Below are 27,279 nucleotides of genomic sequence, written 5' to 3'. Positions count from 1 at the left end.
CCTTTGAGCAGTTCTGGTCTAAACACCATCTGAAGCTGGAGCAGTGTCTGCAGCTACGTCACTTCGAGCAGGACTTCAGAGAGGTGGGTGGGTGTAGCGCGTGTCCCGTTAGATTACAGTGTAGAATGATGAATGTCCCACAGGGAGATCTGTTTGATCCGCTTAACACTTTCATGTGTCCCCACATCAATGTCTCTCCGTGCCTTTCAGGGGTGTGTAGCCATAACTTCAGGTGATTTATTTTATTTTAATTATTGAGTGATTTATTGAAAGATCCTATCCCATTCAGGAGCAAGATGTTCAGGAGCGAGATGTTTTTTTTTAAATTATTGAATGATTTATTTAAAGATCCTCTCCCATTAAATTCACATCACAAACATAAATCAACATATTTCAAATAAATGTACATGCACACGGTCTACTGCAGCATCTTATTTGTTTGGCATAATATTCATGGCCATGATCTGCCGGAATTGAAGTCAACCGAATGTGATTCTACGCCTCTCTTTAACCACAATGAATCGTTTATGGATGTGACACACAGTGAAGCCGTCGAGTCAAGACTGTCATTGTTCTTCGGAGACATGTTCTGAACCTCCAAAGACCACTAAAGCTTCTTTCAGCAGAAGCAGAAGCAAGCAGGCACAGTAGGCCTAAGGAGTAGGTTCCACTTGCCCTGTTATTAGCAGCAACCTCGCTCGCTAAATTGTGTGATGGATGGACAAAAATCCTCAGCTACAAATTAGTAACCACTTCATTCGCAGCGCATATGTTGTCAGTAGAAATATCTAATCTCTGAGGTTTATACATTTCCTTCTCGTCCATGAGCGCATGCACCACTTCCCTGCTGTGTGCCTTCCTACTCAAAGCAGACAGTTGATAAGTGCTCACTCAAAGCGAAAAGTATGTGATGCATGGCTAGATGGGTCTGGGTACTATAATATGTCCTCTCTGTGCAGAAGGTACTGGCTGTGCCATATAGACTTTCGTCCAGTGTGCATACTCAAATGAAAGATGCATGGCCTACTCAAAATTAAAGTGTGTATAGGTCTAGACCTAGTACTGAATGAATGTCCTCTCTGGGAAGAAAGCAGCGGAAAGGGTCAACGACCAAATTCCTCTTTTTCCACATCACTGAGAAACTCCAGTGGGACTAACACTGCAACAAAGTGGTCAGGAAACCACAGCAGTGCCGATATTATCTCAGGGAACTGAAGAAACTTGATATGGGCCTCATGGTTCTACTCTATGTGTACAGGAAGAAAGTCTATGATTTCATAATGACTCAGTAGTCTTCTACCCCCAAACCCCGCTAGAGGTTCTGTCTTTTTCCCGCTCATGTCACACATCCCTGTGGATCTTTGATATTGATTAAGGCTGGTCGCGGTCCTAAACTGCATCTGGTTAGCTCTGGAATGCTAGCGCGATGTAAACAGAGCGATATGACCTGTGATCTTTTGTGGCCAGATGTAATTTCTTGGGGTTTTCTAGTAGGACTATAGTAAATAATAAAAAAAGAAATCGCTATAACATTTTGTAAAAAAATACACATTTTCCCCCACCAACTTCTTTACACCTGCTGTAAACCTGTAATGTAAACTCCTCCTCGCCCCTCTCACCCCTAACCAGTTTGCCTGCTGTATGCCCTTTGATACTCGATGCCATTCCTCGCTGTCTTACTTTCATTCTCTATACCTTCGTCCCCTACATTTACACGTCTCCCTTTTTTCGTCCACTCAGTCACACGATGTAAATCCTCTCTCTCTCTCTCTCTCTCTCTCTCTCTCTCTCTCTCTCTCTCTCTCTCTCTCTCTCTATCTGTGTCTCTCTCTCCATTTCTCTCTCTCACATCACCAGGTGAAGGTGTCTCTAGACGCGTCAATGGATGGTCTGACCTGCCATTCAGACATTGGTGATTGTGTGGCGAGGGTGGAAAGTCTACTCAAGGAACTCAAGGCCTTGGAGGAGAAAGCACAGGTTCATATAATCTCTCTCTCTCTCACACACACACACACACACACACACACACACACACACACACACACACACACACACACACACACACACACACACACACACACACACACACACACACACACACACAGCAGCAGCACATTCATTCATATTTAATAGTTTAATTTCAAGGATAGATATATAAGCGCTTTGAAAATGGTGGCAACTACAAAGACACATCATATTTAGTGATAATATTCTGAATTTATTGATACATCAGTATTGATTAATAATGTAATGAACCTCTTTATTCTGTTCTTATGCACCGCTAGAACCGCCTACCCCCCCCCCCCCTGTTCTATTGTTGAACTTCTCCCTAGAGAAGACAGACTATGCACCCACTGCACACAACATGAACTGAGTTACATTTCCTAACCACCTGTGTCTACTGTACCAAGACATTCCTACAGAAGTCACAATCACCCACTGAGATTTTGAAAACATGACTACTGACAATGAACTCCCAAATCTGTTGGGCGAAGTGAGCTATAACAATGTGCTGTGATAGGAGATGGATATCAAATGGAACACAACCACCCTAAAGCCTAATCATTGTGTGTATTCCTGTATTGTCTGCATCGAGTGATCTCGGTACATAGACATTGATTTATTCGAGATTCAATTGTACATACATTTTGTTTTGATTGTATTGTTCCACTTTTTACGGAGCCCCTGTGTGGCCATGGTAAGAAAATAAATGATCTCGTCTGGACCCCGGACAAGATATTATCTCTGTCCGGACAAGATATTATCTCGTCCGGACAAGATATTATCTCGTCCGGACAAGATATTATCTCGTCCGGACAAGATATTATCTCGTCCGGACAAGATATTATCTCGTCCGGACAAGATATTATCTCGTCCGGACAAGATAATATCTCGTCCGGACGAGATCATAAATTTTTCTTACCATGGTCACTCAGGGGCTCCATAACTTCTTGCTTTGGCAATGTAAACATACGTTTTCTCATGCCAATACAGCCCTTTGAATTCAATTGAAATGACTATGACCCTGTGGTCTGTTGTCTCCCCACCAGTCCCCCCTGGAGAACGTATTGTTGAACTGACCCTGTGGTCTGTTGTCTCCCCACCAGTCCCCCCTGGAGAACGTAGTGTTGAACTGACCATGTGGTCTGTTGTCTCCCCACCAGTCCACCCTGGAGAACGTGTTGTTGAACTGACCCTGTGGTCTGTTGTCTCCCCACCAGTCCACCCTGGAGAACGTGTTGTTGAACTGACCCTGTGGTCTGTTGTCTCCCCACCAGTCCACCCTGGAGAACGTGTTGTTGAACTGACCCTGTGGTCTGTTGTCTCCCCACCAGTCCACCCTGGAGAACGTATTGTTTTTTTTTTAAGATATTTTTTTTTTGCGGCTTACGCCTTTTATTGATTTTGAAGGGACAGACAGTAGGCTGACAGGAAACGGGAGAGAGATGGGGGGATGACATGCAGTAAAGGCCGTGTCGGGTCCGGGAGTCGAACCCGCGGCACACTGCGACTGGATTACCAGTCCGGTGCCCAGACCGTTACGCTACGGCCTGGGCCTGGAGAACGTATTGTTGAACTGACCCTGTGGTCTGTTGTCTCCCCACCAGTCCACCCTGGAGAACGTAGTGTTGAACTGACCCTGTGGTCTGTTGTCTCCCCACCAGTCCACCCTGGAGAAGGCCCAGCTCCACGCGCTGCACGGCGACCAGCTGATCCAGAGCAACCACTACGCCGTGGACTCCATCCGACCCAAGTGTGTGGAGCTGCGGCGTGTCTGCGACGACTTCAGCAACGAGGTGAAGAAGAAGACCGACGTCCTGTCCAAGTCGCTGCGGATACACAGAGGCATAGACAAGGTAAGGAAGGCCATGATGTCGGTGAGATTCTGTGATTTGTGTGTGCTGCCAGGACCGCTGCTTCGCTCTCTGGCTTTTGGGGTGGTTCGGGGAAGCCATCGGCGGGTGGGGAGGGAGGGAGGGAGGGAGGGATGGAGGCCGTCGTGTAAATTGGAAGGTTGCAGTTTTGATCCTCGGCTTCTCCAACTCAACGTGTCAAAGTCTCAGGGAAGATCAGGGCAGACCCATAAACCCTTGTAACAGTCTTCTGAGCTGTCTGAGCAAACTTTTGCTGGGCGAATGTAGAACATCACACCCGTGTAAACGGAGTGGTGCAACGGCCCGGTTCCGGCGAGCCGCCCCACGTCCGAAACGGTCGAGAAATGACAGAGTTATTGTGTGGGGGAATTAACACACTCTCTCTCTCTCGCTCTCTCGCTCTCTCTGTTGTATAATTTATGTCTACCTGTATAAGTGAACCAGTGGTGTAATTATGTCTACCAGGTGAACCAGTGGTGTAATTATGTCTCTACCTGTACAGGTGAACCAGTGGTGTGTTTTATAAGTATGTTTACCTGTACAGGTGAACCAGTGGTGTGTTTTATAAGTATGTTTACCTGTACAGGTGAACCAGTGGTGTGTTTTATAAGTATGTTTACCTGTACAGGTGAACCAGTGGTGTGTTTTATAAGTATGTTTACCTGTACAGGTGAACCAGTGGTGTGTTTTATAAGTATGTTTACCTGTACAGGTGAACCAGTGGTGTGTTTTATAAGTATGTTTACCTGTACAGGTGAACCAGTGGTGTGTTTTATAAGTATGTTTACCTGTACAGGTGAACCAGTGGTGTGTTTTATAACTTAAGTATGTTTACCTGTACAGGTGAACCAGTGGTGTGTTTTATAACTTAAGTATGTTTACCTGTACAGGTGAACCAGTGGTGTGTTTTATAACTTAAGTATGTTTACCTGTACAGGTGAACCAGTGGTGTGTAATTATGTCTACCAGGTGACAGGTGACAGGTGACCCACCACTGGTTCCAGTGGTGTGTAATTATGTCTACCTGTACAGGTGAACCAGTGGTGTGTTGTATAATTACTGTATGTTTACCTGTACAGGTGAACCAGTGGTGTGTTTTATAAGTATGTTTACCTGTACAGGTGAACCAGTGGTGTGTTTTATAAGTATGTCTACCTGTACAGGTGAACCAGTGGTGTGTTGTATAATTACTGTATGTTTACCTGTACAGGTGAGCCAGTGGTGTAATTATGTCTACCTGTACATGTGAACCAGTGGTGTATAATTATGTCTACCAGGTGAACCAGTGGTGTGTAATTATGTCTACCTGTACAGGTGAACCAGTGGTGTGTAATTATGTCTACCTGTACAGGTGAACCAGTGGTGTGTAATTATGTCTACCTGTACAGGTGAACCAGTGGTGTGTAATTATGTCTACCTGTACAGGTGAACCAGTGGTGTGTTGTATAATTACTGTATGTCTACCTGTACAGGTGAGCCAGTGGTGTAATTATGTCTACCTGTAGATGTGAACCAGTGGTGTATAATTATGTCTACCAGGTGAACCAGTGGTGTGTAATTATGTCTACCTGTACAGGTGAACCAGTGGTGTGAGGCCGGCATCTATCTGCTGGCGTCCCAAGCCGTGGACAAGTGTCAGTCACAGGAAGGGGCGGAGTCGGCGCTGGCGGACATCGATGGCTTCCTGGAGACGGCTGAGCAGAACAAGCTGACTGAACTCAGGAACATCCACAACCAGTACGAAGTGGTGCTGTCAGAGGACGTCAAGGTATGTCTCTCTCTCACAAAGAGTCTGACAATCAAGAGCTGGAGGCTCTCAGAGTCTGACAATCAGGCTACAATAACATAAGAAAGAGGCAACAATTGTGAAAATAGCCAATCTACAAGCTAATCTGAGCTTGTAGATCGGCTATTTTCACGATATTTATCTGTGGAACTGAGTCTAACAAAATTGAATACCCTAACTCCTACATTCCAAGTGCTTATCAGGTTGGGGGGTCCCCAGTTCAAATATGATTATTTTGGGGGGTCCCCAGTTCAAATATGATTATTTTGGGGGGTCCTCAGTTCAAATAAGATTATTTTGGGGCGTCCCCAGTTCAAATAGGATTATTTTGGGGGGTCCCCAGTTCAAATAGGATTATTTTGGGGGGGCCCCAGTTCAAATAAGATTATTTTGGGGCGTCCCCAGTTCAAATAGGATTATTTTGGGGGGTCCCCAGTTCAAATAGGATTATTTTGGGGGGTCCCCAGTTCAAATAGGATTATTTTGGGGGGTCCCCAGTTCAAATAGGATTATTTTGGGCGTCCCCAGTACTTCTAATAAGTTAACCGTTTGGGGGTCACGGCCTGAATAGGTGGAGAACCACTGGTCTGGGGACAGGGCTTAAAGTTCTCAGTCCTGGGGACGGATTTCAGTCCTGAGGATTTCATAGGAGTTATTTAATGAGATCAGTGCAGATTTGCAGTCTTGGGATTCTTTTTGGCTTTAAGCCCTGTCTGAGGAGCTCTTAAGCATGGATGATGTACCTCAGATGTAACAGATTGGCTGTGTGTGTGTTTTGGTGGCAGGCCGGCGTCCTGAAGGCCCTGAAGAGGCTGGAGGACGTCCAGGAGATGTTCGAGAAGCGCCACATCAGTCTGAAGAAGCTGTCGGCCAAGCAGACCAGGCCTGTCCAGCCTGTGGCTCCACGGCCAGAGTCCTCGCCCAAACGACCCTCGCTCAAGAACCCCGCCAGGACCCAGCAACGTGAGTCCAACGTTCTAATGAGGAAGGCATGTCGTCAGCTGTGTGTGTGTGTGTGTGTGTGTGTGTGTGTGTGTGTGTGTGTGTGTGTGTGTGTGTGTGTGTGTGTGTGTGCGTGCGTGCGTGCGTGTGCTTGTGAGATGCTAGAGAGAGAGAGAGAGAGAAAGACAGAACTTTAAGTTCAAGTGATTTATTGTCAGTTATACTTGCAATACATACTTTTGAATTTGAGTGTGAGGTTTCACAGAAAGGTTAGAGGCGATGAGTACAAGATGTTAAAGCAATTAAATGAAATACATTATCAAAAGGAGTACAGTGCAAGAAGCACAGCTGGCAAGTGGTGCTTCATAAAAAAAATATTTTAACATAACTTCTATGCTCTTCTTCTTCCTATACACTTCAGCTCTGGCACGCAGAGCTTCAGACGGCTCCAACAACAACAAGCAGCCGGCTGAAACCGACCCCAACAAGAAGAAGATCATACGCAAGGCCAAGGGAGGCATCAAGGTACCGCCAACACAATACAATTCACCCTTTGTCAGCCTTCTGATTGATCTGATCTGATTGTGAGCTGATTGTGAGCTTGTACGCTTTGTGAGCTTGTAGATCTGCTATTTTCAGCATGTGTAAAAACAGTAATTTCAGCAAGTGTAAAAGCAATCATTACGACGGCATCAAGGCCAGCCAAAATACATTTTAGTCGACTAAATCAACTGTAGATTTAGTCGACTAAAATCTCATGATATTTAGTCGATATTTAGACTAACATCCAGGTGACAAAAATGTGACTGAAACTAAATGAAAACTATTCAAGAGACTATGACTAAAACTAAAATCAAAATGTGCTGCCAAAAACAACACTAGTGTAATGTACCATGTGTGTCGTCCCAGATTGAGGTAATGCACGAGGCAAGTCAAGGAGGCTCCGCCCACGTCGTGCTGTCCAATGAGACGGAGGAGGTGCTGTCCAACAGACGCAGGTAAGAACACGCCTACAGGAAACACTTGGACAATAACAAAGCCTATGCACGGATTGCACGCCTTCTTCTTGTAGAAGCATTTAGCTCAGCATTGTAGCTCAGCATTTAACACAATACAACCACAACTCTTAGTAAAGCGGTTGAGGGACCTTAACCCATTTTGGGCGGGAACCCCTTTTGGTGTTTAATGTTATACTTTAGCTATTGAAAAATAGCAGATCTACAAGCTCATAGCTCTCACAGAGCTTGTAGAGCTTGTAGAGCTGCTATTTTAGAAAAATCGTGAAAAGGTTTTTAATTCAAATATTTGCTTCTGGGGGGGTCCCTGGAACAACATATTTTCAGATGGGGGTCGGCAGCCAGTTACTTATATTTTTGGCAGTCCTTGACATGAAATATTGTTTGAGAACGACTGACATATAGTAGAAACATGGGTTTTTCAGAAAACTGGCATTTGTAGAATTGTCCTCAGGTCTTTAACGTTTTAATTACAGTGCTGGGTACATGTGAACAGCTATTTACACCCGCGAAAATAAGTGGATTCTGTCGTGCATCCGGCTTTGCAGCGCATCTCTATAATGAACACAATTGTTCCCGTGTTGGGGGTAGGTAGGGTGCTAATTGTCATTGCACGTATTCCTACGGGCTGGGGCGGTACCTGTCAGCAGGGAGTGTTGGTCGGGACCAAGGCGTCTCCCCGGTTGGGGCTCCTAGCTCACTGGCAGTACGATATACAACAGCAGTGAAAGGATCAATTAGCATAACAACTAAATTAAGGAGTAAAGGGGATCAATTACAAATTTAAAAGACAAGCACGCCCCGAGACATTTAGGCTGCCAGCAGAATCTCTCACATTATCTGACTATAGTAAGAGTTACGACACTAGCGTTGACTCCCATTGTAACAATGGAATGCGGAAGTGCTCATTCCATCTCAATGGGATAGTTCCAGCCATAGGAGCAATGTTTGGAACTATAGCCCATAGGCACCTGCTTTGCGGCGAGATCAAAGCTATGACCTTGTAGGTCTGCTATTTTAGTTTTTTTTTTAAATGTGCCTCAAATCTTTGAATATATATTATTACAGAGTGAACATTTTAACTAAAATCTTTGCTTCTGGGGAGGTCCCTGGAACAACATATTTTCAGATGGGGGTGGAGGCCAATTACATATAGTTTTTGGGGTCCTTGACATGAAATATTGAGCACCACTGATACAGGAACATAAGGTTTTTATTTATTTTTATTTTCGATGTCAGGCCTAAATGGGTTAATGTCCATCCTCTTATTAGATGGTACTATTCATTTTTAACTAAATGTACACAAAGGGTCAGTGTGACTGGCACTATGTCAGAGCGCAGACCCCTGAGTACTGGAGCACCTCAGGGCTGCGTTAGCTCACCTGTCCTTTTCACTCTGGCCCCTTTTCCACCGGGGTTGAACCGGTTCGGTTCTTTCTTCCCGCCACATATTGAACCAGTTCAGAGTGTTTCCACTGAAAATGAGTTGGTTCCGAACCATAAACGTTCGTTCCCAATGTGAACCACAAAACGGTGGTTCAGCTTTGTAATTGCACGCAGCGCTTTGTGAACCGAGACGATATAAGTGGGTGTGTCAGTAGGTTGGAACTTGTCAGTGGGTTGGAACTTGGGAGGACGCAGACACAGTGACACACGCAACAGAACATAACAGATAACGATGCCGCCAACAAACAAAAAAAAAGGATCTTCAAAGATTTGAAAATACCCGAAATACAAGTTATAATGTGATATGTTTCCGGCCTAATCTGCTATTAAACATATCTAATCTAGGAAAACCTGGCACACAGTATTTTCTGGGGTCGTGCTCATCATCCGACTCCTGCATGAATGATAGGCTACAACAATGTGGTAGTATATGTCAGACACATTTTACAAGTAACCTATGGTGCTCAAACCTTTTCATGCAAGGACCTCTAAGTTAATATGTATTTGGCTGCGCCGCTGCGGACCCCCATCTCAAAAGATGGGGGTATATAATATGGTATATATATGGTAGGCTATATGGTTCGTGTAATATGGTTCAGGCTATAATTATGTTTTGCCTCCTAAATTAAACACATCAGTCACATATCAGTCAACCATCTTTGAACAAAAATACGTTTACATTAATTGCCAACGCAAACATGAAACGATCCAAACGTATACGGAAATTACGGATGCATCGCGATCCAGAATCCAGCTGAGACAATTGCGGGGCGTTATAATAACTTGTAACCCTGACATCACAACCTCGTGGATACTGTTTACATCTGTTTGTGTTGTGCAACGCCCTCGGGGCGTCTGCGGGATCGTCCTCCTTTTCAACATTTTGTGTTTATAATAGCGCTACCAAATGAACCGGCCGTCAATCTGGTGGAAATGCAGCAGGTTCGCGACCGGTTCGCAAAAAGCACCAAGGTTCGGAACGGCACTGGTTCTGAACCGAAGTTCTTTTGGTGGAAAAGGGGCCTCTGTGTACAAATAAGTGTAGAAGTGGCAACCCGAACAATTACATCATTCAATTCTCGGATGATACTGCCATCTTAGCCCTTCTGGACAAGGATAGGGATTTAGCCGACTACTTTTTAGAGGTACAGATCTTTGTAAAGTGGTGTGATGACAACCACCTTGTTCTTAATGTTAAGAAGACACAGGAGATGGTGTTTGACCCCAAGAGTATTGGTGATCACAGGCCTGACTCGACCATCTCACAGGTCTCCTCATATAAATACTTGGGTATCTGTATTGACAACTTGGAATACACATGTTGACAGTACTCTCTGTAGTAAACTACAGCAAAGACTGCACTTCCATCGGCGTCTCAGGGTTCATCGTGTTGATCAAAAATGTATGTATCGAGCAGTCTTGGAAAGCCTGGTCAGGTTTGGCATCACAGTTTGGTTCGGTAATCTCTCGGTGCAACTGAGGTCCAAATTGTTCAGACTGGTGCAGACAGCAGGGGAGATCATAGGGGTAAGACAACTCCCCTCTCTGCAGTCTATTGACGAGCAGGCTACACTAAAACAGGACCAACACATTGTCAGTGATGTTACCCTTGTTTTAAATGAGAATGAGTTTGTACTTGTGCCCTCTGGGAGAAGATACAAAGAACCAAAGTAGAAGTACATCAGATTAAAAAAATAGTTTGTACAACCAAGATGTTGAACGAGGCTCTGAAACAGCAGTAACTGTGTGAGGGTAGATTATCCACATCATGTGTGCAATGGTGTCATGTTGTGTCTCCCTCTGTAATGTATTTTGTTTGTCTTTGATGTTTTATGTGTGGCTGTAGCTGGGGTGAAAGCCCAAGACAAATTCCCCTTGCGGACAATAAAGTTTACCTTGACCTTGACCTTGACATAACAGGTCTGTAACTCTGATAGCGTTCAAATGGAACCAAATGAACCCTCACACACAGGTCCATTTTGTCACTCTCAGAGTTAAAGGGGTCCTTGCAAATAAACCATTTTGTAAACCACTAGTAGTGGTTGTCGTAGTAGATAATGTGTCATCATACTCATACATATTTGGAAGGAAACCTGGAGACTTGGCATTCAGTAATTGGGTCTTATTATCAAAATAAGAGTGGCGTATAAAAAATAAAATCTAAAATTTGCCAGGGACAAGACCAAGTGTTTGCCATGGACATAATTGTGTCCGTGTATGGACATATTGATGTCCAACACGGTTGCTTTTCAGGAAGTGGATTGCAGCACATTGTAAAGAAAATACAACAGAATAAGTCTGTTAAACTGCTACTGTACCAATGTTGTGCAACAGGAGAAAACTATTCTCATGTTAAAACATGTGACTTGTGGACGACATGCAGTACAGTAAGACATGCAGTACAGTAAGACAGGGAATTAATCAGAAAAAGGGTGAAGAATGTTGTCAGCTGCCAGCTCTCAATCAGAGCTGTTGTGCCTATAGAGGGAAAATAATATATTCTGCTAAATAACTGCCATGAGATTGAAAATCGCCTAGCCTTAATCCATTTCGACCGAGACCGATTCTACAAAATGTCTTCTAAATCATGACAGTTTTCTGAAAAGCCTATGTTTCTAAGTCAGTGGTTCTCAAACAATTTCATGTCAAGGAGTGTCAAGGAGCCCCAGAATTATATCTATTTGGCCGCCAACCCGCATCTCAAAATATGTTGTTCCAGGGACCCCCCCCCCCCCCCCCAGAAGCAAAGATTTGACTTAAAAATGTTCGCTCTGAAAGAGTATATATTCAAAGATTTGCACCATATTTTCACGATTTTTCTAAAATAGCTATGGGCTTGTAGATCTGCTATTTTTCAACAGCTAAAGTATAACATAATGCTTGAAACGCCAAAAGGGATTCTCGTCCAGAATGGGTTAATAATCCTCTCATGACGACTGAAAATTATGCATCCTTAAAAAGAATATTGCTTGAAGGTTAATATTAACGGGACCATACAAAGCATCATATTTGAAAACAAAGTTAATCTGAGTATATTTACCCATTTTGGGGCGGGAACCCCTTTTGTTGTCTTAAACATTATATTATAATTTTAGCTATTGAAAAATAGCAGATCTACAAGCTCATAGCGCGCCACCCGAGCTTGTAGGTCTGTTTTTTTTTTTTATCTTGAAAATGTGGCTCAAATCTTTGAATGTATATTCTTTCAGAGCGAACGTTTTTAACTAAAAATCTTTGCTTCTGAGACGTTCCTGGAACAACCAATTACATAATTATCATGTTTGGGGTCCTTGACATGAAATATTGAGCACCACTGATACAGAAACATGAGCTAGCGCTAGCTGTGACGGACAACCTTCAGACACAGGTGCTGTAACTGTTTGCACCTGGTTGTCTAAGTACATACATACTGCACATACTGTACATCAGTGTGGAATTTAGCCACGTATTATTTTACTCTGCAAACGGACACCCGGTTGGGGCAAAAACAGCAGGAATACTCATGGAATGAATTGATGGCTCTAAGGCTGAAGGGCATGCAGCTAATCACTTCGTCATTAGTTAGCTATATATAGTAGATAAAGAACACCTAATGTTTAACAAGGGGCCTGCCTGGGTATTCAATTTAGAAACCGTTGCTCAAATGAAGGCTGTTCTGGAGGCTCATGGGCTAAAGCTAAAGCACATTATCTCTGCTGTCGGGAGGAAACCTCATAACTCCAAAATGTTATTTTTTCAGGAAATAAAAAATATACATTTTTCAGGAAATTAAGAAAACCTTATATTTTTAAAACAAAGCATTACAGCCTCATCAAAGTTGGTGTTGTAACTTTATATATTGTCAATTACTTCCATGAGAGGGGGAGAGGTGGCGGAGTTAGCTGCTTTAGCAGACATTTTGAGGGTCCAATGGAGTTAAGAGGTTTTGTCCAAAGCACTTTTTACTACTTCCCATTGGTTCAATATTTTCGAAACAACACACAGACGTAAAGGGTGTTCAATAGCACTGATTTATGACAAAAACCTCAAAAATGGAGTTATGAGGTTTCCTCCCGAGAGCAACGATATACATTACTTGTATGAATACAGCTCTGTCTTTCCATCTCTCTGGTGGGAGCTTCAGAACAGATTTAGGTAGTACTGTGTCTACTGTATGAATACAGCTCTGTCTTTCCATCTCTCTGGTGGGTTCAGCTTCAGAACAGATTTAGGTAGCACTGTGTCTACTGCAGTGGTTCCCAATTTATTAGTTTGAGACCCAAAAGAGACCTTTAATGTTTGCCTCAAACTAGTGAAAATAGCCGATCTAAACACTAACACTAATTCTTCTTCTTCTTATTATTATTATTATTCTTTTAATTTATGGAAATAAGCCCAGAGCATGGGTCGATTTCCGGTTTCTTCATCATAACGCAACGGCCTCGTCACCAGGTCCGCGACAAATCCGCTATTTATTATTTTAAAGTATTACAAAACGACAAATTAAACACATAAAACCAGTATAATGTATTTCGCAGGGGATTAAATGGCGTGTAAAACGGGTTATGCAGCTGAACTGGTTTTAAAAGGCAGGTTTTTTAATTCTGTAATGAGGCTAGAGAGAGCTAAGGAATACTGGAACCAGAATGAACGATATAGGGAGGAAGTAAATGCTATCTGCATTGAACTCAAATGAGAAACAGTTTTGTACTCTGAGTAACTTGAGGCAACATGATAAACGGATGCACAGACCACATCCCCCCGGATGGGGTCATTTAAAGTGGGTTTATATGGTTTATGGCGTGGTGTGTGTGTGACTGTGTGTGTGTGACTGTGTGTGTGCGTGCGTGCGTGCGTGTCTGTGCTTGTGCATGTGAAAATAACGTGAATCATACCAAAAGATGAGAATTTAAGTCTTGCACGTTGTTGCTATGAGGAAAAATCCCCTCAGAGTACATTTTTACATCTACCAGTTCACGTTTACAGTACACTGTGTATATTCTTAAGGGGCATTATGGTCTACACATACTTTGCATAGCTTAAATTAAATTGAACTCATGGCACGTGTCCAGTAGTGAAACATTTCCACACGAGCACCAACGACTGGGGACACACCAGCAGTAAACAAATTCCACATAAGGTCATGAATGATGCTGCTAGACGAGTTGGCCTGGTGCTGGTGATTTGGACTGTCTCAGCATTCTTCATCCGACCACAGAAATAAGTGGATATAAGTGGATACAGCAGAGAAACGGTGAGGCACAGGCAGAAAGAGGCTTCTGAAGACACTCAGGGACGGGTGACAGAGACGAGGAGGGAGAAAGAGAGAGAGAGAGAGAGAGAGAGAGAGACGTACTGTAGGAGAGAATGATAAAAAGAGTAGAGAGAGACGTATGGAGAATGATAAAAAGAGTAGAGAGGTGGAGGGAGGAAGAGAGAGAGAGAGACGTATGCAGAATGATAAAAAGAGTAGAGAGGTGGAGGGAGGAAGAGAGAGAGAAAGCACTAAGATAGGGAGCAGGCGAGGAGAACAATAGCAGAGACGAGAAGATTTTTTGACAGCCCTCACAGGCCAAATTCTCCCCAAAGATGATTCTAGTGTGTAACCGCCAGGCATTATTATGGAGTACCTCAGAACACACAGGCTGTACTCCAGTCTCTGCTGAGAGGGGAAGAAAAAGCAATATGTGAAATAAAATAGCTGATCTACAAGCTCACAATGCGTCGCAACACGACACTTGTTGATGTGAATTGGCTATTTTTGGTATGTGACACTGGCGTGCAACTAGGTATAACTCAGGCTTTAGGATTAGGGTTCAAAATGCCCCCAAAAAGGTATAAAATTGCAAATATTGATGTATGAGTATGGAAATACAAAAGTATGCGTGTATATGCGTGGCTATAGTGGCTACTAGTCACATTATAATTCACTGGCAAATTCTTAGAGCTCAGAAAATGGTCTGGGACAGACAGGGTCTGATAAAGAGAGAGAGGGAAATATAGTGGATTTCAACTGGCTTTGTATTTGGGAACGTAATTTCCCTCAGCCGTGAGATTGCCACCCCAAATCAGATAATTCTGTGCGTGCGCCAATGAAAGAGCAGGATGCAATGACTGAGAAAATAATCACTGAGTCTTCAGTCCCTTCACACACACACACACACACACACACACACACACACACACACACACACACATGGAAGACGCAACCCGTGACCCGTCCCATATTCTCCCACTGGAAATGCACGTAACGCTCACAAGGTTTTGAGTCATGTACAGAATTCACAATTGGCAAAGGACTTTGATATGCCTGCGACAGTGACTGGCTCTCAGTTTGAGCTCATCTGAAGTACTGTAGTTGTAAATGTAAAAAAATGTAAAAGGAAAATTATAATAATAATAAAAAAGGAACTCTATGAGCTTTTATGGTCTGTTTTCCACTTTCTTGAAAGTTTCTTCAAGTTTCTTCAAGTATCAACTGGCTTTCCTATTTTAGGCATGTCATTAGAGCCAATATTTTCAAAAAATGTTCCAATAGATTTCCAAATTTGCGAAAATAGCAGATCTACAAGTTCACAACATGCCACGGCGAGCTTCAGGCTGGGCTAAATACTCCCATCTTCCGCCGTAGTCTGGGCGTCAGTCCCCAGGTTCATGTATTTTTTTTGTTGCATTGAAATCGCCATAGGAGGATTTTTAGATTGCTTCATATAAGAACTGTGTTTGAAAAATAAACATGTCATCCCGGCCGCTTCACTCATATGGATATGAAGAATCAACTGACTGAGAGAAAACGCTAATGTTACTGCTACTGAATTAGTTACATTTTCGCTAGAAGCAGACTGTATCATATATGAGTCACTGACTGTTGCAAACGATACAGAGACACCTCCCTGACAATAACGCTGAGACAGCTTGTTTATTTTTGGACCACAACGCTTATAGTAGACGATATTAAGATCACCCCATGTTATTCTCCATAGAGAAATTACTTCCGCGAACCAGGGGAATCGAAGGGATGAGCGAGTTACGTCAGGACTTCGGTGCTCTATAGCACTTACCCTACCCCCCTTAGATAGCATTTCTGTAGACTTAGATAGCATTTGATACAGACTTATAGCATGTTATGTAGACAGCACTATAATTGCATTGTATATAGTCATAGCACGCCATAGTACATATGTATAGCATAGTAGTATATATATATATATAGTTTATATGTATAGTCTCATAATATAGATATTCCACTGTTAATTTCTTAGCTTACGCATGTTTCATGATAAATGCTTTTTTGTGATGTATTCCCATGCTTTTTGTTCTTGCTTAATGTAAGTCACTCTGGATTAAGAGCGTCTGCTAAATGCCTAAATTGTAAATTGTAAATTGCTAATGAAAATCGCTGAGGGATACCGCCTTGTCACACAATGATTAAATTAACTTTTTTTTGTGTCAAATGTTGGTACTGGTTGCTGTTGCTGTTGGTACGAGTATTTTTCCGTTCCAAATGTGAAATCGGTGTCAGTCAAACCACAGGGCCCACGGCCTCTATAAACCTGCCTCTGTGGGAGCATTCGGAACCGTTTTCCCATCATCTGGCATAATTTAACCCGTGAAGTCATGCCGGATGTGGCATTGCTGCAGACTAGGCTCATGTCTCATCAGGAAGTATGTCTGCTACCGTTGGCTGGAGGGGAACTGAGAAGTGAAATCAGACCTCCTGCTTTTGGACACCTTGAACCCGTTCATCAGCTCTCCAGATTTAAGACCACCCAAATGGAAATGTCAGCAGTGCAGAACTGCATGGCTGAATAGTCGTCGGACGGTCTCTCTACAAATTACCTCTAAATGTATTCGACTTAATTCCCTTAACGAGAGAGAGAGAATATCCTAGAAATAAAACAACAACGTCCATCTGCCAGACGTGTTCATTACCCTGTGGTTGGTTGGGTTGTCCTGTCTGCTTCACCACAGCACCGATCATTACTGAGGAATCTCTCTCCACAATTAGTGGTTTATTGCAAGAGTGTACAGTACACTGGATTTTAACCCATTCTGGGTGGGAACCCCCTTTTGGTGTTTTTTAAGCCATTATGTTCCACTTTAGCTATTGAAAAATCTTTGAATATATATTCTTTCAGAGTGAATGTTTTTAACTAAAATCTTTGCTTCTGGGGGGGGGGGGGTCCCTGGAACAACATATTTTCAGATGGGGGTCGGCGGCCAAATGCATATAATTCTGGGGCACCTTGACATGAAATAGTTTGAGAACCACTGATATAGAAACATGGGTTTTTTCAGAAAACCGCCAGGATTTAGAAGACATTTGTAGGATCGTCCTTAGGTCTAAATGCGTTAAGCTGCAATAGTCAGGAACCCATGATGTAGTGGACTTCTAATCCTAAACAAAAATGACTGCACTCAATTTAACATGAATGCATACTGTATTTCGCTCTGGATAAAGGCTGTACTGTATGTGTCACATAATACACAGGCTTTTTGTCAGTGAGCAACTGTGACTACAGTTACAGTATGGGCTTTTAGCTGGGCGAAAATCTAATATTTGTTTTAACAAAATATTACCTCTATCTATCTATTATTTGCTACTGCTAGACGATATCTATTGTCATATCACAATATAATATTGATTTGCTGCCAAGCCATAGCCTAGACTACAAAATTAAGTATTCTGCCTAGCGATTCATTTATTTTGCAATTAGCACTTAAAGAAGTCATGCATAGTGTACGTTTGTGTAAAGTTGTGAAAACATCAAAACAATAGGCTGATAACCCTAACCCTGTAAATGTAACAGGCTTAGCGGATGCACACCCCAGAAACAAATAGTGGTTTCCACGCATGAGTGAAGAACGGGCAGGTGCTTCTGTGTGCTCGACAAAATGGCTTTAGTCTTTTATTGCAACAGGGCAAACACACAACACCAGCAGCAAACATTGAATGAACTATAGCAGAGGGCAAAAAAAATAATAATGAGAAAACACTATGTATATTGGGCTCAGTTGATTGTGTCTGTGTGTGAGTATTATTATTATTTTGTCAGCTTGTATATATTTTTTAAATTATGTGCAGTACATCACATATTTTCATTAATTAGTCTCTTGACAATCCCGTTCACCTGAAAGCTGCCAGACAAGAGTATGTGTTTTGGTAGTACGGCCGACATAGCAGCATCACTCTCACTGCCGTGCAGTAGGCGCCGTTAATGAACCCCGAGGACAGGCCGCGGACCGCGGGAGCCGTGGCCGCCCGCCACAGCGTGCGTATGTCCTTGGCGTGCCCGTGCGACGTGATCATGCGGTTGTAGATGCACTGGTGGTACGGGGCTTTGCCCTCGCCTGAAATGTACGCGTGTTCCTCGGGGTAGACGCCCATGGCGTTGGCGCAGATCCCCATGAAGACGTCGTCGATGTACATGGAGGAGTTGAGCCGCAGCGTGGCCTGGTAGATCTTGGCCGCCACGTCCCCCGACACCACGTACCCCGCGCCCGCCGTGTAGTCCGGGTAGGAGGGCCAGGGGTACAGCTCGTACGGGACGTGATATTTGCTGTCTCTGCGGCGATTGGGAGGCGCTCCCCGGTGCACGTGCCCCACCCACAGGTTCCTGGCCCCCGCCTCGGTGTTCAGGAGACCCCGCAGGTACCTGACCAGGTTGGGCATGTGCACGAAAATGTCGTCGTCCGCCGTCATGAAAAAGCGCGCGTGGCGGCAGTGCTTGTGCGTCCAGTGGAACTGCAGGATCAGCTTGGCGGTCAGGTTGTGGAAGGTGTCCGCAAAGTCCTGCTGGATCAGATCCCCGTACGTCCAGTCCTCCTGGACGAGGGCCCTCTGTACCGCAGCCCTGCGCTCCGCGTCCGGGTGCACGCCCAGGGCGTACACCACCCGCACGCTCTCCCGCGCCTCCCGCCAGACGTACGTCTCGTTGCCCCACGTGTCCCTGACCGCCTGGCGCCGCTCGAAGCTCTCCGGCGACGACTTCACGAACAGAACCAGGAGCACGTCGTCCCAGGGGCGTCCGCTGCCGCCGGTCCCGCATTTGTCCGCGTGGTTGATGAGGTAAGGGTGGCTCACCGCCATCGCCCCGTCGCCCTCCGCCACGGGGCCGTGGTGCGGGTCGGGGTTAATGGCGAGGGAGGTGTTGATGAAGTCATAGCTGTTGATCAGGTAGCGGTAGGTGTACGACCTCACGTGGCTCACCACGTGGTGGTCCAGCTGCTCCCAGCACACCATCACCATGCACAGCAGCAGGCCGGTGGTCAGCAGCTGCACGCACTGACACTTGCGGATGCGACGGAAGTTAATGAACATGGCTGCGGCCGCCGATGAGCCACAGGCGCCGTTGCGATTATAACCAGCCCTTTTTCCTGTTTCTCGCAGTCGCTTTATTCTTATTCTGCTTCCCGTCTCTTCTCGTCAGGCTTTATTTTCGATTCTATGTTCTTCCCTCCTTTCCGTATGCTCTGCTTCTCCTGACTGTAATGTCCTTACTTTATCTTCTTCTTACCTATACAGTAGCTTATCTATTTCCTCTCACATATTGTCCTGTTTACTTTCTATCTAGTCTCTCCCTGGGCTCCCATCCATCCCGTTGTGTGATGGTGTTTGCTCTGTTGTTGTCAAGTCCAGTAGGCCTTTGTCAGACTTTCCAGCAGAGGTATGGCTCCGTCACTGAGCTTCCTCCACTCTGTCAGTGAGAGCCTGTGTTCCCTCATAGTGAAATAGTGGAAAACCCAACTAGTGCTGTCCTTCAGTTGAAAAACTGGTTCCTCCTCGCGCGTATAACCAGTTTACAGTACTTCCCAAAAAGTATCTTCTGCTTCTGTCCTCCTCCGGTCCTTCTCTGCCTCTCATCAGTGCGTTGCTGGTGGTGGCGTGATGGTGTGAGACCTCATTGGATCTGTGGAAGACAGAAAGACATTGAGAACGATGCACTGTGATGCTAGGGATTGATTTCATATTTCGGTTAAACATTTTAAAGTGGAATAGCACCTCAGTCCATTTGAGGAGTAATACCTTAACGTCATTGCGATAGCAAGCACAGATAAAGCTTTGTCTCTGTGGCATACCGTACATACATAGCATTTCTTTATAGAGCAGAAAGAGTTTGAATCTTGATGACCGTTATGTATTCTAACATCTTATCTGACATCTGTAGTGATGCCCACGTTTACTAAACGTTATTGGACTGTTGAAAACCGAGGAATTTGGAAATGTTCAATAGACCATAACTGATTGTATTAATGAAATGTTATCCCGTTTGACGACAAACATTAAAAGCATTGTCTTGCATGGTCTATATGAGATCAGATCTGTTTCTTCTCCACGACAACAGAAACGGGAAAATTTAAACGTGCAGGGCATGGACAGAAAATGAGCTTGGCCCCTGAAGCAGACCTAATGTACTCACAGAGAAGAAACTATTCAAACTATTTGACTATTCAAACTATCTTGGCTTGTAACTGTGGTCCTGCAGGGGGGGGGGGAGGGGTGGTGTCACACGTCACATTGCTGCCGTCCACTTTTAGTTTAAAGTGTCAACAACCCTGGACAGCTGAACGTGATGTCTGATCATGCTGACTGTCCTGAAATAGCCCACTGTTTTAGACTGCTGTCGGACCAGTTAGGCGGAGAAACAGCCCCTCAGGGGGAAATAACGGATAAAACTGCTATCTGCCCCATTTGGAGCCGCGTGACTCTGTTTATCAACGATAAGCTATCTGTTCAAACGTTCAGAAAACACCCCACGTGTGCGCGCACTTCTCTCTCTCTCTCTCTCTCTCTCTCTCCCCGTCTCTCTCTCTCCAAGAAAACAAAAAAAACACACAAACACAAAAACAGCTTGACATAAAATACAACAATACAGCATTTTTCAAGTTAAGTGCGAGGCAAGGCAGGAAATGAGCAGGAGACATGACTCACAATATACAGCAGATATATGACATTATTTGTCACAGGCCCGGCCTGCATCCAGCCCTCGCTCACACAGCATACCATTTGACACAGTTTTCGATATTGAAAAGAAATGTATTTGTGTGAAGGCAGATCGTAAGGGGTGCCACTTGTTTGCAGTCCTAAATCCACTCTTTAGTGGTTACAGAATAATGTTATGAGTACAGCTGACTTGGGCCCTTTCCCAGACCTTGTGCCTCCTCCACTCTGTCAGATTGTTTTTGATTTAAGCTAGCGACAGTTTACCCTGCAGTTGCAGCGTGCTGACCACACACTACGATGCTTCATGAGCCATGTAACCAGTGGTCTAATAAATAGCCAGTGGAAGACTTTCAATTATGTGTTTTACTGTAGAACATTGAATTTACAGTGTTCTCTTCTATGTACTCATTCAGCAGCAGTGGATCAGTAACACTGCTGAAAACGTACATTTAGCCCATCTTCTCCCCTAAAATACATTGTAAGTATAACATAAGGTCTGTGTTTAGAATCAACAATTCTATCATAATTGTGTATTCAAATAAAGGTCTTTTAAGGATTCCAAGCTCGTAGAGGTCCCAGTTTGTGTTCCAGGGTTAAGCCTTATTTATCCGTCACACCAATATGATGTTAATCTAAAATAAGATAACACATTACGTTTAAGCTAACAACTCAATCTATCATGTTAAATTAGGCTTTAGGCAAGGGATTGGCATAATATAAATTTGGCCTTAGGCCAATTTCTGTCTTAAGTTGTTAGATTGCGAGCCAGCAACACAGTCAATTTAGGAACTGTAAAAATGCAACAAACCAATGTTTATCCAATCATAACTATAGTAACTATAAAAGTTAAATAAACTTGTGGTATTATTATGATGTGCCTGTGTCAAATATTACAGGTGCAGATAGGAATGGCATTCGTTTTGTGCCGGACCCATATCCTATACCAATCGGATATTGTTTACGTTATTTATTCAGATATTTGAAATTATTTGCAAAAACATTGGTCCGGGGGCCAGATATTATTGCTAGCAGAGCCTATCGCCTGCCACTGCTTTAGGTTTTGGATGTGCAAATAAAAATAATATTACCCCCAACCACAATATCCTGGTGTGGCCCTACTACATCTACATATATACCACTCACAAAAACATCCTATCGACCATGTTTTCTATGTCCTCTCCACGTGTTTGACTCAGTTTAAGGCTGGATTAACGTAAATGCAGACCCAGCGCAAAGCATCATAATAGAGGGGCTTTTGGCGTGGCAGCAGAGACCCTCACGGTGAAAGTTGCTGATGTCTGTGTAAACGTCACACAATGGGCTGAACACATCTTTTTTTCTCCCCCCGGCATACTTTTACACTGAACACGGGGGGTTACCCAACAATGGGCAGCACTGACACGCTGCTAAGCCCTGCCGCGGAGAGCTGTGTCCTGTGACCACAGGCGGCATGAGACCTGCATCCACTGACTAGCTGTCTGTCTCTGGATAGACTGAGACCATACACTGACTAGCTGTCTGTCTCTGGATAGACTGAGACCTGCATCCACTGACTAGCTGTCTGTCTCTGGGTAGACTGAGACCATCCACTGACTAGCTGTCTGTCTCTGGGTAGACTGAGACCATCCACTGACTAGCTGTCTGTCTCTGGGTAGACTGAGACCATCCACTGACTAGCTGTCTGTCTCTGGGTAGACTCAGACCATCCACTGACTAGCTGTCTGTCTCTGGATAGACTGAGACCTGCATCCACTGACTAGCTGTCTGTCTCTGGATAGACTGAGACCATCCACTGACTAGCTGTCTGTCTCTGGATAAACTGAGACCAGCCACTGACTAGCTGTCTGTCTCTGGATAGACTGAGACCATCCACTGACTAGCTGTCTGTCTCTGGATAGACTGAGACCATCCACTGACTAGCTGTCTGTCTCTGGATAGACTGAGACCTGCATCCACTGACTAGCTGTCTGTCTCTGGATAGACTGAGACCATCCACTGACTAGCTGTCTGTCTCTGGATAGACTGAGACCTGCATCCACTGACTAGCTGTCTGTCTCTGGATAGACTGAGACCATCCACTGACTAGCTGTCTGTCTCTGGGTAGACTGAGACCATCCACTGACTAGCTGTCTGTCTCTGGGTAGACTGAGACCAGCCACTGACTAGCTGTCTGTCTCTGGGTAGACTGAGACCATCCACTGACTAGCTGTCTGTCTCTGGGTAGACTGAGACCAGCCACTGACTAGCTGTCTGTCTCTGGGTAGACTGAGACCATCCACTGACTAGCTGTCTGTCTCTGGATAGACTGAGACCATACACTGACTAGCTGTCTGTCTATGGATAGACTGAGACCTGCATCCACTGACTAGCTGTCTGTCTCTGGATAGACTGAGACCATCCACTGACTAGCTGTCTGTCTATGGATAGACTGAGACCATACACTGACTAGCTGTCTGTCTCTGGATAGACTGAGACCAGCCACTGACTAGCTGTCTGTCTCTGGGTAGACTGAGACCATCCACTGACTAGCTGTCTGTCTCTGGATAGACTGAGACCAGCCACTGACTAGCTGTCTGTCTATGGATAGACTGAGACCAGCCACTGACTAGCTGTCTGTCTCTGGATAGACTGAGACCAGCCACTGACTAGCTGTCTGTCTCTGGATAGACTGAGACCAGCCACTGACTAGCTGTCTCTGGATAGACTGTCTCTGGATAGACTGTCTCTGGATAGACTGTCTCTGGATAGACTGAGACCATCCACTGACTAGCTGTCTCTGGATAGGCTGTCTCTGGATAGGCTGTCTCTGGATAGGCTGTCTCTGGATAGGCTGTCTCTGGATAGACTGTCTCTGGATAGACTGTCTCTGGATAGGCTGTCTCTGGATAGACTGTCTCTGGATAGACTGTCTCTGGATAGACTGTCTCTGGATAGGCTGTCTCTGGATAGACTGTCTCTGGATAGGCTGTCTCTGGATAGACTGTCTCTGGATAGACTGTCTCTGGATAGACTGTCTCTGGATAAGCTATGGATATGAGGTGTCATAAATTATATCATTATTAGGGGGAATAGTGACGCATACATTTTGGCCGTTGGGTGGTATAAATGTGCCTATTCTGGCCACGTGTAGCGGATTAGCCCTGCCTTGAAAACCAGAAATCTCCCGGCATTCCACTCGTTTTCAACATTTCACTATGTCATTAATATACCTTAGAGCTGTTGTGAGGAAGTCATAAAAAAGTCCCCCCCCATTCTGTGTTTCCTAGAACTAGAGGTCTGAAAAGAAAATCATTAACATGGTAAATCACAACTCGATGACATCATCAAGATGTGATTCGCCATGTTAATGATTTCTTTCAGATTGTATTATTATTTCCAAACAACAGCTCTAAGGTATATTAATGACATAGTAAAATGTTGAAAATGAGTGCTTTCCCCTTTAAGCCCAAGGAGCGTTTCCTTTTTTGGGTGAGCGGTAGATGTTTGGTTCCCCGTGCGGGAGACCTGGGTTCGAAACTAGGCCGTTTACATACTGTAGGCACATGTATCAAGAGTGCTATTAATTTCTATTCATCTCACACACACACACACACACACACACACACACACACAACTCTAGTGTAGTGTACATATAGACAGACACAGAAGATTTGCGTTTGCTCCAGTACCTTCCTTCTGGCTGCGTTCCATGTGACCTACATGCTTTATTGTGAATATACCCAAGGGCTTTTTTTAGCTTAGAACGTTTTGTTATAGACACCAAAAATGTGCTCAGATTGAATTAGTGTGTTCCGTGCTAGAAGAGAAAAATTGGATTCCAGAACCACATAAACGTGCGTTCTTCAACCAGTCACACTATGAATAAGCACTTCTCTGTTGTTGATCTGAATGAAGAAGTGTCAGATGCAGGTGGCCTTGGTGGGTAGAATGCCCACTATAGATTAAACCACCAACAGCCGCTTTGTTCACTTTTTACGTTCTATTTTCTAATCTACTTCTAATCACTTGATTTCACTTGGACAATGTACAAATGTAACCAAATGGATCCATTAAAGGGCTATTGTGTCACATTTGTGCACCGTTAGAGTTACACATAGATAAATGAGGATTGTGTTGTGTATCTTGTCCCAGAAACCCCATGATAATAATACGTTTTATTTATAACGCACATATTTGAAACAAATCTCAAAGTGCTACTAAGCAGAAATATTTAAAAGGAAAATGAGAATAAAAACAATTAATGCATTCTGTGATCACCTAAACAGCTTAAAGGTTATACAAAAACACACACACACAGGGCATCTTAAACATCCAACTAGGCAAATGCCTTGTTAAAAAGGTGAGAAGACTGTTATTTTTAGATAAGATTTTGTAGAGAAGCTGCCTATATTTTAGAAAGAGAGGATCAGGGAAAATGAAAACAATGAGCTCAATTAACCAATATGAATGCATTAATTAGGTTAAAGTAATACTAGTAAAATTATATCAATTATATTAATAAATATTAATCAACTCCACTCAATCATTTGAATGGTGTTATCCCTATAGTTTATCACGCCTTTGTATTGAAATATTTAAGGAATGCAGAATATCTTTGTCATTTATATGGGTAGAAGTTTACATATAGATATTGTGAAAGCTTGTGACCTTAACTAACTTCCAGTTATATTTTAATAATACAGTCCACTACTTTTGTGTCTTTATGTCAAAATACTGTATGTCTTATTGTCTAACTGACACTATTTGTGGTTTACTATAATAAGCTGGGCTTCCACCTGTGGCCAATCACTTTATACTTATACGCAAAAAGACCATTGATAAGGTGCAGTATGTTAATCTCAAGCAGAAGAGGAACGAAGTTTTTTTTTAATAAGATATGATCATTGCTCATCAATAGATCACACATACTTACGCAGTGTCTATTGTATAACTCTGAGAAAAGGACATGACAGTTTATGACTCAACATCCAGACTGGATTTCAAGTTATTCAGTCTTGCAGTTGAGTTAACACTGCGTTTCTCTTTCAGCAGGGGCTGTGTTTTAGCGAGCACATGTGGCAATGAAGTTAACATTTTTGCGTTCTAGGTGCTAAATTGTAGACGCGACTGGCCACTGCACGCTAGACATTGCAAACATTGTACCTCTGGCAACCAGTTAAAGAGTAGGTGAAACATCAGATAGCCAGGAGACCGCAAGAGATTGAATTTGCTGATTAGTTTCATGAAAGGGTGTTGTCCCTCTCTCTCTCTCTCTTCTATCTTTTCCCATCTCTTTCTTGCCCTGCTCTCTCTCTCTCCACACATAATGTCTGTGCTGAGTCCAGGGCTAGCTGACATCGCCTCAGAGGCTACAGTATGGCTGTAAAAAGCTTGTGTGAATTCTGCTGCTGGCTTGACAGCCGTTCGACAGAGGCACAGTGAGGAGCTCTGTGCTCAGAGAGCTCAGGGAGTGTTTACCTGTCTGTGTTAATCATCCTCACACTACCTTCCCCTGTCCCCCTCTCCCTTCACCGCCCAACTTTTACACACACACACACACACACACACACACACACACACGCACATGCACACACGCGCGCGCACACACACACACACACACACACACACACACACACGTGTTGCTTCTTGCTTACCTGCCAAGCTGCTCGCAGTTCCATTCCACATGATTAGACGGCAGTTATGTTGTACTCTGTCGAACGCATATCTCTCCTGTAAATGGTCACTAGTATATGTGTCACTGTAATCCAAGCTTCTCCTCCTCATTGATCATCTCTTAGTACTAGTTTCCCTCATGTCAGCACCAGCCAGGCAGAGGACAGCATGTTTCCAAACTGTTGCACTCTGCCCTTTCTGTCTACTACTACCAGGGAGAGAGAGAGAGAGAGAGAGAGAGAGAGAGAGAGAGAGAGAGAGAGAGAGAGAGAGAGAGAGAGGGAGGGAGGGAGGGAGGGAGGGAGGGAGGGAGGGAGCAGGGAGGTGACAATTGGGAGGAACCATTCTACTTGAGAGGGAGGGTCCCCTATGATCTACCCCATGTACCTTGGGCTGCCTGTCAGTGTCGCGAGCCCCACCTCCTCTCCATCTCTCCCTCCCGCCCTCCATCCTTCCCTTCCTCCTATCCCCCTTCCTCCTGTGGCTGGTTATCCAGCTATGCTGTAGTACAGGAGAAGAGGGGAGTGGTCGGTTCGGCTTCTTCTGGGAAGTTTAAGAGTCCTTCTCAGCGGTGGCAGCCTGGGGGAAGGGTTGTGGGGTTTTTCCACTGGCATAGTGATTATAGTACTCACTATAACG

The 27,279-nt window shown here is 44.2% G+C and overlaps 2 protein-coding genes across 13 annotated transcripts in view; one reads left to right on the top strand and one right to left on the bottom strand.

The window, feature by feature from the left end:
* Positions 1–27,279, top strand: part of mcf2l2 (MCF.2 cell line derived transforming sequence-like 2) — a gene marked incomplete at its 3' end in the record, with an annotated part of 133,596 nt that overhangs the window by 43,555 nt on the left and 62,762 nt on the right. For all 12 annotated transcript variants that reach the window (XM_083767700.1, XM_083767695.1, XM_083767694.1 and 9 more), the window contains 7 exons: positions 1–83; positions 1,858–1,977; positions 3,666–3,857; positions 5,452–5,643; positions 6,447–6,624; positions 7,025–7,128; positions 7,513–7,601. The exon at positions 1–83 is cut by the window's left edge and continues 32 nt beyond it. In XM_083767700.1, coding sequence (XP_083623826.1) covers positions 1–83; positions 1,858–1,977; positions 3,666–3,857; positions 5,452–5,643; positions 6,447–6,624; positions 7,025–7,128; positions 7,513–7,601 — 958 coding nt within the window. The remainder of the gene's footprint in view (positions 84–1,857; positions 1,978–3,665; positions 3,858–5,451; positions 5,644–6,446; positions 6,625–7,024; positions 7,129–7,512; positions 7,602–27,279) is intronic.
* On the bottom strand, positions 17,932–26,839 carry b3gnt5a (UDP-GlcNAc:betaGal beta-1,3-N-acetylglucosaminyltransferase 5a). The gene is made up of 2 exons (XM_083767708.1): positions 26,622–26,839; positions 17,932–19,954 (listed from the first exon to the last, which is right to left on the bottom strand). The coding sequence occupies exon 2, from the start codon at positions 19,363–19,365 to the stop codon at positions 18,172–18,174; it is 1,194 nt and encodes a 397-aa protein (XP_083623834.1). The 5' UTR covers positions 19,366–19,954; positions 26,622–26,839; the 3' UTR covers positions 17,932–18,171.

The sequence above is a fragment of the Protomyctophum parallelum genome (assembly GCF_964188405.1).
Source record: "Protomyctophum parallelum genome assembly, chromosome: 6".
NCBI lineage: Eukaryota > Metazoa > Chordata > Actinopteri > Myctophiformes > Myctophidae > Protomyctophum > Protomyctophum parallelum.
Note: the sequence above shows the minus strand (reverse complement) of the source record. Positions and strands in the feature narration are given on the sequence as shown.